Below are 16,883 nucleotides of genomic sequence, written 5' to 3'. Positions count from 1 at the left end.
TGGACATATTTTTCTAAGAGTTGGAATTCCTAAGTCACTAGCTCAAGTATGGATTTGCTCATGAAAAGAGTATGCAATGTTGAAATCCTAAGATTGACAAGTCAAAGTATGGCAAGACTGAAGTGATTCAAGACTTGTGTTTGAATTGTGGTTTATATTTAATCTTGAGTATAGATATGCCATACTATCAAGAGGGATGCAACATTGATTATTTGACATGGTAAAAGGTGCTCATAGATCACCCAAGTGAGGATCCTGAGAGAAAACCTCTGAGAACTAACTTAGAAATACTTGAATGATAAAGTCTTGACTTGATGGATCAAGTAGGGAAAATAAACAAGGGTTTGGGGTTCTCTGGCCCTGACCAGTTTGACCGGTTTGGGGGACCGGTCTGACCGGTCGGGGGGGTAACAGCTAGTTCAAGACCAGACCGGTCTGACCGGTCAGGGGGAGTAACGGCTAGTTCAAGACCAGACCGGTCTGCACTGACAGCTCTAACGGCTAGTTTTTGAAAGGTGGGTATTTATACCCTTTGGCCCTCTCTTGCGAGGGTTGCTGGTTCCTTGGCTATTTCTGAGCTTCTTGAGGCAAATTCTTGACCAGCTAGCTCTCCCCCAACACTCTTTGTGAGTTGTGCTAAATACATTGCATATCCTTGGATTGGGTTGAGAGATTGAGTGTGTGTGAGTAAAGTGACCATTGTGAGAGCTGTATTTCGAGTAGCTGAGAGCAACCATAGCTTGAGCACTCTTTGGTACTGTCAAAGATTCAAATTTGCATTTGTTACTCTTGGAGGTGAGCCTCCTAGACGGCTAGGCGTCACCGGCTAGCTCCCGATGGTGTGGTGTGCAGCGGCAAGTCTGTGCGGGCGTGATCTTGCCCCCTTGGTGGAAAGTATCAAGATAGTGGAAAGGAGGAGTGGTTGAAAAAGACTCAACTCAAGGGATCGAGTTGCAAGAGACTCAAGCCCAACGAGTTCCTCAATGGAGACGTAGGATTTACTTTGGTGAATTTGAACTTCGGAAACAAATCCTTGTGTCTCTTTGTGGTTTGCCTCACAACTCATTTCTCTAGCTATTACTTTGTACTTCTGCTTTGATCCACTTGGTTGTGTTGTTTCTGTGCGTGCAGGGACTTCAAATATATTAAGTATCACCTACAGAGGCGCTACACCAAGTTGTATTTGTGCTAGAGTCAAAGTAGGGAGAAACTCTAATATTGGGCAGGTTCCGCATAGGACCGGTCTATCCAACCGGTCTGACCGGTTGCCTGTTTTCCTTTTGCAGCTAAGTCTTGGACCGGTCTGACCGGTCTGTCTGACCGGTTAGTGTACTAGCTTCTGTTTTAAGTGTTGTATTTTGCAGAAATTTTAGTACTCCTATTCACCCCCCTCTAGGCGACATCCAAACATCATTTCATGGGGGTGATTGATCTTATTTAGTCCTTTCCATTTGCAAATAAACAAGACGAAATCCATTGGAAATGGGACAAAAAAGGTTTCATATCAAAATCTGTTTATGACAGATTGACTGATGAGCGAGAGCTATTGTTTTAGACACAAATGGGAGGCTAAGATTCCTTATAAAGTCAAAATCTTCTGCTAGCTTTTGGAACAAAAAGCCATCTTACTAAAGATAACATGATTAAGAGGTGCTGGAATGGTGACCCTTTGTGATATTTCTGTTCATAGCCTGAAACTATCGATCAACTTTTTTCCAGTGCCATATAGCCAAGGTTGTTTGGGGCATTATCATCATCTGTCTTGGAGATAATAACACCCCGAGAAATTTGGAGCAGTATAGAACTTGGATTGGTTTGTGGCTCCCTGGTGGTGCTCCTGTGCACACCTTGGGGTTTGCTGCAATTTGCTGGGCAATTTGGAAAAGCCGGAATAAGGCGTGTTTCTACAAAAAAAAACCAATCAAGAACCTAGCAGAAATTGTAATTCATGCTTGTGCTGAAATGGAATTTTGGGCAGGTCTATACACCTCAGAGCTCCAAAGCGCGCTAATCGACAGTGTGAAGGTCATTCTGTCGTGTGCCCATCGTGTCCTGGCACACCAGGTGCGCCCCGCCCCTCTACGTCAGCTTCAACCGTCGGTGGCTGAATCAAGTGATTGTGGGTTCGGAGTATAGGCACAACAGACATGCCCTGCTCAACTTCACCAGCTACCGTCGAATGAGGAAGATCCAAGCGATCAAGAGGGCATTGAGCAGTGAATTGCATCTACTGCAGCGTTGGATATGGCTTTCTTCTATAGGATGAACAATCTAGATGTTGGTGTTTGGTTCGTACTCTGTACGCAAGTCCGTGTTTGCACTCTGTCTGGGCTAATTCTTGGGAATTCTGGGGACCTTGCTCAGCCCCCTTTAGTCTAGCTTGAAGCATGTTAGGCTGGGGTTTGTCGAGGTTTTCCCCCTCTTTTTCTTCTCTCGTCCTTTTCTGTGCTCTACTAGGCTGTACCGAACTCGTGTATTCCCGTTATGAAATAGAAATGGGGTAAGGCCTCGATTTGAAAAAAGAAAAAAAAAGGAAAAAGTTGGATGTTGCTTTTTATGCCCCCTTTAAATTATAAATACTTTGCCAGCATCTACTAAATTACCACGTACTGTAGTATTCATTTTCCCTCTCCTCTTTTCTACTGTAATGTGTACAGAGCATTCATGCTATGGCTTGCTGTTTTGTATTTGGAGAACACCAAATAGGGGATGAGGTATAAGTGCAAGTATATATGATCTATGCAGGCAACCCTCTTTTTTATGAATTATTACTTATATATACTATTAAATTTGTGCCTCTTATGGATGATCCATTTTAGAGATAAAGAAGGCACGAAAATTGATCCAAGGATTCAAAGCTAGGCAGGTTCGACAAACCACAACAACTAGCATATTGCACAGAACTAATAGATATGTTCCAGTGCAAAATTATTTTGTTGAACAAAGGATATGCTCCAGTGCAACATTATTGTGTTGAACAAGGGATATGCAAGACATACAGTAATAATCTAGGTCCCGAGTAATAATCTAGGTCCCGGTTGAATAAGAGCTTGCTTTAAGATTTAGCTTTTCATTCCATAAATCATTCACTAAGGATAAATGTTGAGTTTTATCATCATTTATCAAAACCTTACGTTGTTAAAAAGTACAAAGCGTTCTATACATATGTTTCTGTACTTGAATAATGAGATATATGTTTTGCTTTCATCCAACTCATCTTTTTTGTTTATAACATGTGTAATAAACTTGCCACTTACTTCGCATAAATGCAAGAAGATCTTCATTATTACTTTGCACACCCTTTTCACTTTTCAACATAGTATATCTGCCATAGCAGTCATATATTGCAGGGTTTTCTTTTCATTAGGAACTGCATGCATAGTTATTATTGTTATTCACTAAATTCTCTATCAATTTCCCACGACACACATTCATCTAAAATTGGTTTCTCAATTCCCTAACGTGTGGGGATTCACCTAGTTTTTATGATAAATTGGCGGGAACAGTAGGACAGGTGTGTTAATTTGGATTATTACAATATAATTTATTTCCCAATTAATTGATTTCTACCTCATATATAGCTCTCAATCTAATCTATTTATATTGAACCATATGGTTAAATAGCTATGAAACTTGTTAGATTATTAACACATTTTTAGGTTTCAATCATGATAGATGCTAACTATAGAATCTCAAAACCTTTTGTTATGATTAATTACGCTGCCAAGCTAAATGCAGGGTTTTGACTTGAATTGAAAGATTTTCACCTACCCTTTTCATGTTGGTTTGCTTATTATAGAAAGGATGATTTTTGAGGAACCAAAGGTATAACTTCTTGTTGTAATAAATGAACCTATGACTATGGAGGAATTGGAGGAGAATCATTTTTTCTAAAAAAATCCATAATTGATCACAAAAAGTTGTAGTCAAGCAAATTGAGTTTCACTTGAACTGGGCCATGGCCTACATGTCTATATAACGGTACAACACACTACAAAAGTTTAGCCCGTATGAAAGGATCTCTGTGATGCCTAGAGGGGAGTTGAATAGGTGTTTCTGAAATTTTCTGAAAAATTCTTCGCAGTTGTTATATAGGTTAGAACTTCCAATAGTGTGTAGGAAGTTCTGATGGACTGAAACTTCCAACACTGGGTCGTAACTTCCGACAAAAGTAAGAACTTAACCAAATTCAAAATTAAAGATGAAACTGCAGAACCTGTTTGAATCAAAAGTTCAACAATGAATCCTAAAGGAACCTGCAGGTGATCTTCCACAAGGAAACAACACAAAAATGTAGATCAGGGCAAAATAACCTTTTGGTCAACAAGAACAAAAAAAATACAATAAGTACAAGAGACAAGAGATACGTTCCCGAAGTTCACTCCCATTAAGGAAGCTACGTCTTTGTTTTGGAGCTCACAAAGAGCAGGGTTGTGCACTAACCCTTTTCCTCCTCAATCAACCACAAAGGAGGATTGAGTCACTTACAATGAATATCCACAAAGGATGGTAATACAAAATTTCTAGGGCACACACAAGAGGATCAAATGCTAAACTGGGCGATGCCTAACCATCAGAAGCAAGTTTCAAGGGTGACGAACCCGAATCAATGAATGAAGATGCTTCTAGTGCTCTTAAGATGAACGTGGTTGCCTTCTCACTCAAAATCTCAAGCCTCACACCTCAATCTTGCTCTCACGCAAGCCCTAGTTCAAATTCATACAAAGTTTTGCTCTAGAAGGGAAAGGGAATGAGTAGTGGAACCTCTTGGAAGTGGTGTGTTCATGGAAAGTCAGTAGCACATGAAGAGGGGGCTGAGGGGGTATAAATACCCGAGCTCCAAACTAGCTGTTGCTGTGTAGGATAAGTGATTGTCAGAACTTCCGACTCTATTAAAATAGCTGGCCGGAACCCATTCTCAAAAGTAGCCTGACACTTCCGACCCCGTCAGACCTTCCAACCCCTGGTCAAAATTTCCGAACCACACTGAAACTGCAGGAAAAACAGAAGTGCAAAGTGTGTGGTCTTGGTAGTTAGCATCTAAAAAAGACATTTTGGCATCTTCATGTTATCTTTTTGCGTCCTCTTAATAGTACGGTATTTCCTATGAACAATTTCAAAATAGAAAATTATAAATGATCTTCTTTGAAGCTCAAACACCGTTCTTCATTTAAATTGGCATCGTTTCACGCTCTTTCTTATTTCAATGAACTTTGAACCTGCCCATAGCTTGATAAACTCATTAGATCCATAACTATGCATATCATCAACACTAAAACCCACTTAGACGCCCGACTGCACTTCCACTGCATCTCATCGAACCCGGTCAAAATCAAAGTACAATCCAACCTAACCTAACCCAAAACATAGATAAGGTACCATGTGTTCCTAGGCACGCTATCTGTCCGCTTGTTTTAGAACTACCCAGCGTATTTTAATTTTAGAATGAAACTTTGAATCTAATATTTATATTCAAAGAATCTTAAGACGGTGTCGACCTTATTGCAAATAACAACACATTGCAAGAGAAACTAAATATGAAACCTTATTTTGAAGAATGTTTTTTTAAAATAATATGGCTTTATACATTGATGAACATGGAGTACTACATCCATAAAAATACCAAATGAACTAATGAAGCAGTATTTCCTACTGGGCCTTGGACCAATCCAGCCTTTTGATTAAGATCATTTATCATTTTATTAATTATTAATTTGTGTACCATAGGTGCAGCTTAATATCATGTAGTATTTGGTTTAAGAAATGATGAGGTGATTATCATTGTCTCGTTCCTTATATTTTTATTTGGTCCTAGGAACAAATATTAGTTGATTTTATCACCACCCGTTCCTCGTGCACACATGATTAATATAAATATGGAGATTGAAATCACCATTAATATTGCACCAAAGTCCATACGAACAAACTCATGGTGTACTATCCCGCCTAGAACAAGCACAATACTTTTTTATTTGAACCCCCTTTATTTATTACTGTGTGTGGCCCGTTCGGGATGATATTTTTAAGATTGGACCTTTTGATCAAGCCAAATACATTAGATATAGTACTATGTTATGTCATACGGTCTAGCATGATCAAAAGGGTAGTTTTAGAAACATTGCATCGAGTGGATGAAAAATAAAACATTATATACAAATGGGTTAAAAATAACAAAGATACATAAGGACATGAGGTAAGTTCTCAAACCAAACATGTGAAAAGACATCTCACTACCACTAACTAGCGTGTGTCATAGTACATCTACAAATACAAAACAATGCAATGCGATTTTTAAGTGTTCTAACAAACTCACACATTGCAGGTATTGTGTGTTGGATTTTCTTATATGTGGCTTACAACATTTATTCATATTATTTATATTATGGATATTGTTTACCTCAATGTGGAATTATTCATTGATACGTGTGATAGAAATTATTGATGTGGAATTTAACTCGTGGAATTTGTATTCGAGGCGCCGAGGACATCTGTGCTGGAATATATTAGAGGAATTAATTAAGATCAACTCTACTGGAATATTTATTAAGTATGTACGTGTTTGACCCGGGTACAGCACGATGGAATTGTTGGGTTCGTTTTGTAGGATCGGCTCTGCAGGCTGTTAGCCCACATGATCAGATTGGAATTGATCTCATATATATATACAACTGATCATGGCACATAACTCACACATGTGTGTTTGGGACTATTATATTTAAGACTCGTAAAATTGGCATGTCTAATTGTGGTTGGTGACATGGTTCAGGAGTCACACGTTTTTTCGAAACACAGGTGGAAGAATATATATATAATATATTTGTGACACCTGAAAGTAGAGTTTATAAATAGGTCCCTACCTACCCTCTAGCCTCTTAAATGCATTGTGAGCGGCAGCCGTAATAAGACAGAGAAATATAAGATAGACCAAATAGTCCACGATATCCTATCAGAGCCAGTCCGATCTAATTCGGCTGTAAAAACCCTATCACGCCGCCGCAGCCTTCCTCACGCCACTCCATCTACGTGCGGCAGGCCGGCGCATCTGCCTGTCCCTGTTGTGCACGTGGATAGAGGGAACCACCGTCGATCTCCATTATTGAGGGGACACAGGCGTCCTGTGTGCTGCGCCGTGGTCTCCATCACCTACGTCCGTCTCGCTGATTTGCCTGCTCGCGGCGAGGAACGGAGGGAAGTATCGGATCTCCGAATTGAAATAGCTGCCTGCGCTAGCCACTTCATCTGACATCACAGTGATCAGGGAAGGAAAGGGATTTCTTTATTCTTCATCCAACCAAATTCAAGTTTCAAGGTGACTCTACGCTAGTTTGTGCTAGTTCACGTGAAGCAGCGCACAAGGGTAATTTCACTCCCTATCCAATGGCATCGAATAGTGTTTTCTCTGAATTAATTAGAGGTTGCAAGTTAGATGGCTCTAATTTCACGGTTTGGAAACGGAAAATCATGTATTTACTTACAGCTGAGTATATTGATTATGTCATTGACGTTCCTGAACCGGAAAAGCCAAACAATAATGCCAGTGATGAGGAAAAGGGAAGCTATTTGCTAGAATATGAAGCATGAGCTAAGGATAATAAAAGGGCTCGCATATTTATATTAGGTTCCATGACTGATTCTTTAGCTGCTAATTATGAAGGTGAACAGATTGCCAGGAAAATCATGGGCAAACTGGAAAAGGATTTTGGTGATGTGTCTCTGGTAAAAGTGCTCAGTCTTGTTAATCGTTTTCTCTCTACTAAGATGGATGAAGGTGCTTCTGTTAATGAGCATATTAATAAACTGAGTGTTCTAGCGGAAGAATTAAAGATTGCTGGTTATCCTTTTCAAGAAGAAGTGCAGGTTATGGTTGTGTTGAACTCTTTGCCATATTCATTGGAATAATTCAAGATGTCTTTTTATCATTCTGAGCGCACATTTAATATGCGCAATTTGAGGCATCATGAAGCGCCCCGACCCGAAGATCAAGACTAAACCATGTATTAATTACCGAATAAGGTCTCCGGCATAATACATGTTACATCAAGTGGAGTCCAGAGTCATACAGAGCTTTATTTAACACGTACATGAGGAGTAAAGTGACAACACAAAGCTACACAGAACAACCATAGGATAACAACTAGCATAGCGACATGCAGGACTAGCTCTTCATCCATCATGACTCCACTCGATCAGCTTGGGTGCGGACACGATCTACTCGTAGTCTTCTGGCACAAAGTCAGGATCCTCTGGAGAAAAATCAACAGGAGGGGTGAGTACAAAAGTACTCAGCAAGCTCCACCTCACCATACGGGAGGGGAAATGACATGCACGACGCACATTGAGCACAATGCATTAGCAATGCAACTAATGGTATGCAACCCCTTCCCAACACAACCCACAATAGGTAGCTCATTAGTTGTCAGGACCACACCGTAGCCTGTCCATACCATGGACACGGACCATTCGAATGGATTATACACTCTGCAGAGGTCGTACACTGTACCCACACGCTCGGCTGTCCGAACGGACAACCGACATAGCCGACACCCAGCCGTGGTCACGCCCCAGCCCGGCCGCACAAACCCTCGGGCCCTGACCCCAATGGTCTATACCCGTAAACCATCCCTGCGACCGTCAGGCTAACCAGTGGGATTAGGCTAAGTCCGGCCCATACCGGAACCTGTGGTCGTACTAAAGTAAGCTAGGTGAGATGTCAAAACAACTCGGTCCTTATGGTTCACCAGGGCAGCAACCATCCCTCAACATGTCAACTCGAGCCTACCACCACGATAGCACTCACCTGCCAGTCTACCACCACGGTAGCGCCGGCTCTAGCATACCCAGCTGCCCTGGTCTTAGCCAGATCCCTTCGTATCTTATTCTCAGTTCTGGATATGCATGACTACTCAGATGCATGCATGAGCACAGTCAATCACTCAAGTACTGATATATGTAATCGATCCTAGACCCAGGCTACAGCTAACCGTCCTCACATGGATGCAACCGCTCACGTAGGGGTCGATGAAACTTGCCTTCGCTTGCGTACGCATCGTCGGCGGCGGCTTCCTGCTCGTGGTACAGGTCTTCTAGCTCCTTGGCAGGCTCCTCCTCGGTCACTCCGTGATCTACGGGCGAGAACGGCACAACCGGCAAACAAACACAAGCAAGCAATAAAATAAGCTCAAATGGAGATGAAAGTAGGAGGAATAGATAGTATATGATTTGAGGAGAGTTTAGGAAAAAGAGTTACATGAAAAGGAGTTGATATGAAGGAGATATTGAGTTTACAGTATTGATTAGTAGAATGATTTGGATTAAGTGCTCACAGCCTGGGGGTGTTTTGGGCCTTTATTAGTGGAGTTAATGGTTGGGGGAGCTGCCTGCCATCTCACCTTGGCGCGGAACAGCTCGAGGAAGAGGATCAATTGTTGGAGCTTCGTTTCGTGAGTGAGCTGGGCTCGGGAGGAGTGGTTCAGCTGACGGAGCGAAGCAGCTTGGTGTGCTTGGCTGGTGACGGGGCTCGTCACGGCCTCGCTCTTTTTATAGACGAGGAGAGAAGCAGTGGCGTTGCGCAAGGACGGGCGACGGCGTGGGCTGCGGTAGCTCGCCGTCAATGCGAATAGTGGCAGCGCTGAAGGCGCGAGCGTCGAGGCGGCAAAGCCGGCGAGGACGCTGCAGCGGCGTGGGCGAGGTGGGGACGCGGGAGTGGGCGGCACGGCGTGGTGCCGGCGGCAGTGCGTGGTCCCGTCGTGGGGCCGGCGTGTCGCGCGTGCGCGAGCGAGAGCGAGCACGGGTGAGGACGGCAGGGAGGGGGCGTCGGTTTCTTTTATAGAATAGGTGAGGTGGTTCGTGCGGCGGAGAAAATATCTCGGCCGGCACTGTGCGCGACGACCCCGATTTATGGCGAGGTGGGTGCTGCCATGACAGATCATTTCAAGGTCATTGTTGTGGGTACTCTGTGGCTTCCAGGGGATGATGAAGTTATGGCAAAGGAGGTAGGCGCTGTCATGATTGTCTGGGAATTATGGCATGGTACGGTGACTTGAGAGGCTTTTATGGAAAGAGGCGAGATGATTTTTGTCGTAGGTGCAAGCATGCGTATGCTGGTTACTGGAGGGAACGAATGTACTAATGCAAGGCAAGAGTAAAAATAGTTTACCTAGTAGTTATGTAATACCTCGTATAACGTTACTAGTTTAATTGCAACATAAGTTTTATTTTAGTGATTGTTGGAAATTGAGGCAGCCCTACTAAGTTGAGGATCTACACCAACTCACTTTAGAGTCGATCAGCTTCTAGTTACTTAGTGTACCGGGTCCTTTTGACGGCAGAGCCGCCTTTTGCTTCCGGGAGGCAGAGCCTACCAACAGATGAAGCTGGCTTCCGGGTGGCAGAGCCAACCTTCGATGAAGCACAGACCCTTTTGTGATCCCGGGTGGCAGAGCCAACCTTCGATGGATCACAACTTATACACTAAGTACTTAAATTTAACCGGGAGACTAACACTTATAAAGATGCTTACCTTATTGAAGCAACAAAGGAACACACACCTAGCACACTCTATCTATACTCACTTCTACCATGCCCTTGGATGTGTGTGGGATGGAGTGGAGTAGTATGGCATGGCAAGGGGTGGCACCCTCCTTATATAGGCACCCATACCCTCTTGGATGAGTGACACTTGTCACACTCTACGAAGTTCCCTACAAATATCTAAGTTCCCTATAAATATCTAATTCTAGAAAATTCTAAATTTTACCATGACAAGAAAATATCCAAGCTTCTTGTCTTCTTATGATTCTTGTGGAACATTCTAGAACCTTGTCATGGTGAACAAAATTATGCCATGGTTTATCCTTATTTTTATAGAACCTTCTAGAAGTTTGCATTATAAATTTCAACACTCCCCCTTAATCGTGATGAAAACTGGGATGTTACACATCACTTGCTTATGGAAGAAGACAGAAAACTCTCCCAGGGAAAGGAAAGAAACTCAAACAATTCTGAGTTGCACCTTGGAGAGGAAAGATACAATGGAAACAAAAGGAATTGGCAAAAGAGGAAGTCTACAGGGGATCTGAGAGACAAGCCGTGATGACCATGGAAATTATGACTCATCTCAAGGGGGTGACAAAAACAAGAAGAACTTCACTTGTCACAACTGTAGCTTGTATGGGCATTTCAGAGCTGACTGCAGGAAGAAGAGGAAATTTAATGATAAAAAGAAGCAGGACAATAATCAAGATGATCCTAAAGGCAACCCTTCGGGGGAAAGTATGCATCACATTTTCGTATGCACTGAATCTTTATTTACTACCACTTTTCCAAATAGCTGGGTTGTCGATTCTGGTTCTACATCACATATTGTTAGAGATAATAAATGTTTTACTTCCATGCAAACAATTCCAAGGGGCAATAGATATGTCTACTTAGGCACTAATGCTAAAGCTGATATACTTGGAATTGGAAATTATATCTTCAAACTCCCTGGGGGAGGAAAATTATTGTTGAAGGATACATTATATTCACCTAGCATGAGAAGGAATTTAATATCTATTTCTCAGTTGGAATCTATTGGTTATGATATACTATTTTGAAAGGGAAGGGTTAAAATATTATTCAATAGAAAATTAGTGCATACTGGTGTTCGTAATGATGGCCTTTATTTTTTTGATGATATATTGGAATATGATACTACTGATTGCTTAGTTGGTGAGGATAACTCCATAGTGAGGAATTCTAATGATACGAACACATGCTTAGAATCTTATTTATGGCATTTACGACTTGGTCATATATCTAAAAATAGAATTAAGAGGCTTATTAATTCTAGAATTCTAAATATTAAGTGGGAGGATTTTGGAACATGTGAAGCATGTATAATGGGTAAAATGACTCGTGCGCCTTTTCCAAAGGCGGAAAGATCTATAGAGCCTCTTGCTATTATTCACTCTGATATTTGTGGTGAGATGTCAACTCCTACTAGAGGTCAAAACGTTTATTTTATCACATTCATTGATGATTATTCTAGATACGGTTATGTCTATCTTTTTAAACACAAGTCGGAAGGTTTTGATGCATTTAAGATATTTAAAACTGAAGTGGAAATTCAGTTGAATAAAACTATTAAAGTTTTAAGAACTGATCGTGGGGGAGAATACACTTCAGGAATATTAAACGATTTTTGTAAGGAGCATGTAATTATTCATCATTATACTATGCCATACACTCCGCAACAAAATGGTGTGGCTGAGCGGAGGAATAGAACTCTTATGGATATGGTTTGATCCATACTGGCTTATTCTGATTTACCTTTGTCTTTTTGGGGTGAAGCTCTACATACTGCTGTTTATTTATTGAATCATTCACCATCTAAAGCTGTCTCAGTCACTTCTTATGAGTTATGGACCGGAAGAAAACCCTCACTTTGTCATCTAGCTGTTTGGGGTTGCAATGCTCAAATTAGAGTGCCAAACCCATATCGTACTAAATTGCAGTTTAAAAGTACACCAGGAATTTTTATTGGTTATTCTTCACAATCTAAAGGGTACCGATTTTATGATCCTCGGAATGATAAACTGGTGGAAAGTAGAGATGTTGTATTTTTAGATCAACACACCCCTCGCCATGCTAAGAGGGCAAGGGTAGAATTATTGGCAACTCCAAATGAATTATAAATGGATACATCTGGAATTAACTCACATAATGAGGAAGTTTTTACTCCAAAAATTAACACAGACCAAACTCCCAACACTAATACAGTTAGGAGAAGTGGGAGGAATACACATGCTCCATCATATTTAGATGATTATTATGTGTTTCTGGGGGAAGTGCATTCTAAAATTTCAGATTTAGAGGAAGATCCAAAGAGCTATAAAGAAGCCACTAATTGTGCTCAGTCAAAGCTATGAGTGGAAGCTATGCGGGAAGAATTAAACTCAATGAGGAAGAATAATGTTTGGGAACTTGTTTATTTACCAAACAACCTCAAACCCATAGGTTGCAAATGGATTTTCAAAAGAAAACTTAAAGCAGCCGGCCAAGTAGAAAAATATAAGGCTAGGCTTGTTGCTAAAGGCTTTACACAAAGGGAAGGCGTTGACTTTGTGGAAACTTTTTCTCCTGTTGCAAAATTTACTTCTATTCGTATTATTAGTGCTTTGATGGCTTATTATTATCTTGAACTCCATCAAATGGATGTCAAAACTGCTTTTCTTAATGGCCATTTGGAGGAGGAAATTTATATATTATAGCCGGAAGGTTTTCGAGAAAAAGGAAAAGAAAAGATGGTTTGTAAGTTAAATAGATCTATTTATGGTCTTAAACAAGCTTCACGCCAATGGTATATTCTTTTTGATAATGCTATCACGTCATATGGGTTCTCAATGACGGAAGGTGATCATTGCATATATACTAAAGTCATTGGTAGTAATTTTGTGTTACTGTCATTATATGTTGATGATATCCTTATTGCTTCTAATGATAAAGTTACATTGGTGGAAGTTAAAGCTTGGTTATCTTCTAAATTTGATATGAAAGATATGGAGGAAGCTTCCTATGTTTTGGGAGTAGAAATACATAGAGATCGGAATAAACAACTTCTTGGTTTGTCCCAAAAGACTTACCTTCAAAGCGTTCTAAAACGATTATCTATGGAACATTGTAAACCTGTTAATGTTCCTTTGGTAAAGGGAACTAGACTCAGTGAGGAATTATGTCCATGCACTCCTGAGGAAAAAGAAAGTATGAAAGGCATTCCTTACTCTTCAACTTTGGGATGTCTTATGTATGCTATGTTATTCACACGACCAGACCTTAGCGGTGCTATTGGAATTCTAAGTATATATCAAAAGAATCCTGGGGAAGAGCACTAAAAACAAATTAAGCATGTGTTGCGTTATATTAAAGGAATCTTGGATTATTCATTGTGTTTTAACAGTCATAATCTTCAGCTGCAGGGTTATACTGATGCTGATTGGCAAGGGGATTTGGATGACCGGAAATCTACGTCAGGTTATATATTCACTTTGGCAGGAGGTGCTATTTCTTGGTGTAGCAGGAAGCAGAATTCAGTTGCTCTTTCATCCATGGAAGCTGAATATATTGCTGCATCTGAAGCAGCAAAGGAAGGAGTATGGCTAAGGGAATTTCTTGTATCACTGAAGGTCGTGGAAAGTGCATCACAACCTGTCACTATTTTTTGTGATAATATGGCAGCGATCAAGGTCTCCAAAGATCCAAAGTTTCATAGCAAAAGTAAACACATTGAGGGAAGGTATCATTATATTCGTGGTGTAATAAATAGGCTGAAGATTGTTCGTTTGGTTTATTTGCCTAGTACTAGTATGGTTGCGGATCCACCGACTAAGCCACTTAGTCAGGAATTATTTTCTAAGCATGTTAGAGACATGGGACTTCGGTTTATTGATTGAAATGTTTTAGCCAAGTGGGAGATGTTGGATTTTCTTATATGTGGCTTACAACATTTATTCATATTATTTATATTATGGATATTGTCTACCTCAATGTGGAATTATTCATTGATGCATGTGATAGGAATTATTGATGTGGAATTTAACTCGTGGAATTTGTACTCGAGGCGCCGAGGACATCTGTGCTGGAATACAGTAGAGGAATTAATTGAGATCAACTCTACTGAAATATTTATTAAGTACGTACGTGTTTGACCCGGGTACAGCACGATGGAATTGCTGGGTTCGTTTTGCAGGATCGGCTCTGCAGGCTGTTAGCCCACATGATCAGATTGGAATTGATCTCATATATATACAACTGATCATGGCACATGACTCACGCATGTGTGCTTGGGACTATTATATTTAAGACTCGTAAAATTGGCATGTCTGATCGTGGTTGGTGACATGGTTCAGGAGTCACACGGTTTTTCGGAACACAGGTGGAAGAATATATATATATAATATATTTGTGACACCTGGAAGTTGAGTCTATAAATAGGTCTCTATCCTCTAGCCTCTTAAATGCATTGTGAGCGGCACTACGGAAAAGGCAGAGGAATCGAGGGTAGACCAAATAGCTCACAATATCCTATATTGTGGCCTGAATCCGCATGGACTAGAATAATAAGAAATATGTGATCGATAAAGTAGTTAACAATAATAATCCGTTGACGAGGCATATCCCGCGAATTATTGGTTACACACTGTATCTCTCTATTCATCAAGCACATACTGCATGTATACACTTTCGTCGGTGGACAGGAGAGCATACATGAATAAAACACTCTGCCTCCTCCATTTCACACGCGACCCAATGCAAGTGCACACACACAAAAGACAACATGTCACTGAAAATCTTCAAACCCATTGCAAAACGAATTTGCAATGACACGATTCCAAACAAATCAACAACCGAACCGTAGATATGTTTAGAAGTGATGGGTCGCTTAGGTAAACTGGACGTAGGAGCGGTAGTCAGTGTTGGGCCTCCAGTTGGCCGGGATGACGTTGTAGGCCATCAAAGTCTGGCCAGACTCGCCGCGGATGCGCAGCGAGAAGGGCGCCCGCAACTGATGGTTGGAGTCGAGGCGCCAGACGGAGCCCCAGGAGCGGCGCATCGGTGTCCAGTAGCTCGAGCCGGACTCGAGGAGGTCCATCTGCAGCACGGTTCCCGCATTGTTTGCGTACTGGACCAGCACGGCGAGGTAGACAGGGTTGGAGCCGTCCTCCACGTGGAAGTTGACGGTGAGCCCCCGGTTGTCGCAGGGCACCCTACTGAACTGGATGTCGATGATGCCGGCATGGCGGAGCCTGTCGTTGAGGCCCGGCATTGCAAGGGCGCCGAAGGCCGTGCCGCTGAGGTCGAAGTGGTACCTGGCCACCGGGTAGTAGTTCATGTCCGTGATCATCACCCTCTCGGGCTGGCCGGAGCAAGCGGGGTTGTCGTTACTGGTGCACTTTATCTGAAGTTTAAGCAGAACGTGAAAAGATGCGTTATGCTTCATGTTGAGTTTGACCTCACGAATTCAAGTAACAATGCAGAATTGTCAACTTCGAGGAAGAGTACTGTACTTTTGATGATCAGAATTAAATGCTCCGGACAAGTGGACTGGTAATTTAACCGTAATTACCTCGTAGCACGCGCCACAGCCCTGTCCGTCCTGGAACAGGGGCTCGTTGCCGCACGACGTCATGGACATGAACGGGTACTGGTTGGTGCCCTTGAAGCCACACGCGCCACCTGCAGAACCGGACGCATAAGACAATGTCAGGCACGGCATTGCTGCTCGGATGGCATGCATGCGAAACCACAAACCAGCTTGTTAACACGACAGAAACAGAGAGCAACGCGTACATACCGTTGTCGTCGGGGCCGGCGCCGTTGGGCGAGCCGTACCAGGTGGCCTTGGCCGGGAGCCAGCCGTCGCCGTAGCCGAGGAGTTGGCGGACGGCGGCGGAGGTGTCGTTCGCCGGCTGTGCTCGAACGCCGCCATGCGCGACCAGCACGGCGAGGAACCCAACAACGGCGAGTGCAGCAGCTGCCTGGGCGGCGGCCATTATATCGATGATCTATCAGCTTCTACTAAGCTACTGGTATGTACTTGTTGGATTTCAGGATGTGCTTTGTGTTTCCCTGTTTGGTGGTGATGGAAAGGGTCGAGACTTCCGGTGTTCTTATAGCCGAGGCAGAGGAGTTTGAGCATGCAGTTGGGCATCGGTAGTAGTCGTCGCCACATGTATCGGTCGTGCCGAGGCTATTAGTAGATCATTAGATGTAGAGGGTCACATGGCCACCGTATCTATTCATGGAGAGGTAATCATGGTGGAAACCGAGTACTCGGTCCGCGTGCCAGTCTGCCATTACAAAATAAATGCGTTTCTTGGCATTACCCACATGATCGTACGCTGGGC

At 42.3% G+C, this 16,883-nt stretch overlaps 1 protein-coding gene across 1 annotated transcript; it reads right to left on the bottom strand.

Annotated features, from left to right (window-relative positions):
• Window positions 1-15,161: 15,161 nt before the first annotated feature.
• On the bottom strand, window positions 15,162-16,606 carry LOC120690513 (expansin-B2-like). Its single transcript, XM_039973191.1, has 3 exons — window positions 16,331-16,606; window positions 16,103-16,212; window positions 15,162-15,934 (listed from the first exon to the last, which is right to left on the bottom strand). The coding sequence occupies exons 1-3, from the start codon at window positions 16,527-16,529 to the stop codon at window positions 15,419-15,421; spliced, it is 825 nt and encodes a 274-aa protein (XP_039829125.1). The 5' UTR covers window positions 16,530-16,606; the 3' UTR covers window positions 15,162-15,418.
• Window positions 16,607-16,883: the final 277 nt, after the last annotated feature.

This window comes from Panicum virgatum, chromosome 9N, assembly GCF_016808335.1.
Source record: "Panicum virgatum strain AP13 chromosome 9N, P.virgatum_v5, whole genome shotgun sequence".
Classification (NCBI taxonomy): Eukaryota; Viridiplantae; Streptophyta; class Magnoliopsida; order Poales; family Poaceae; genus Panicum; species Panicum virgatum.
This window is presented reverse-complemented; position numbering and strand designations above follow the sequence as displayed.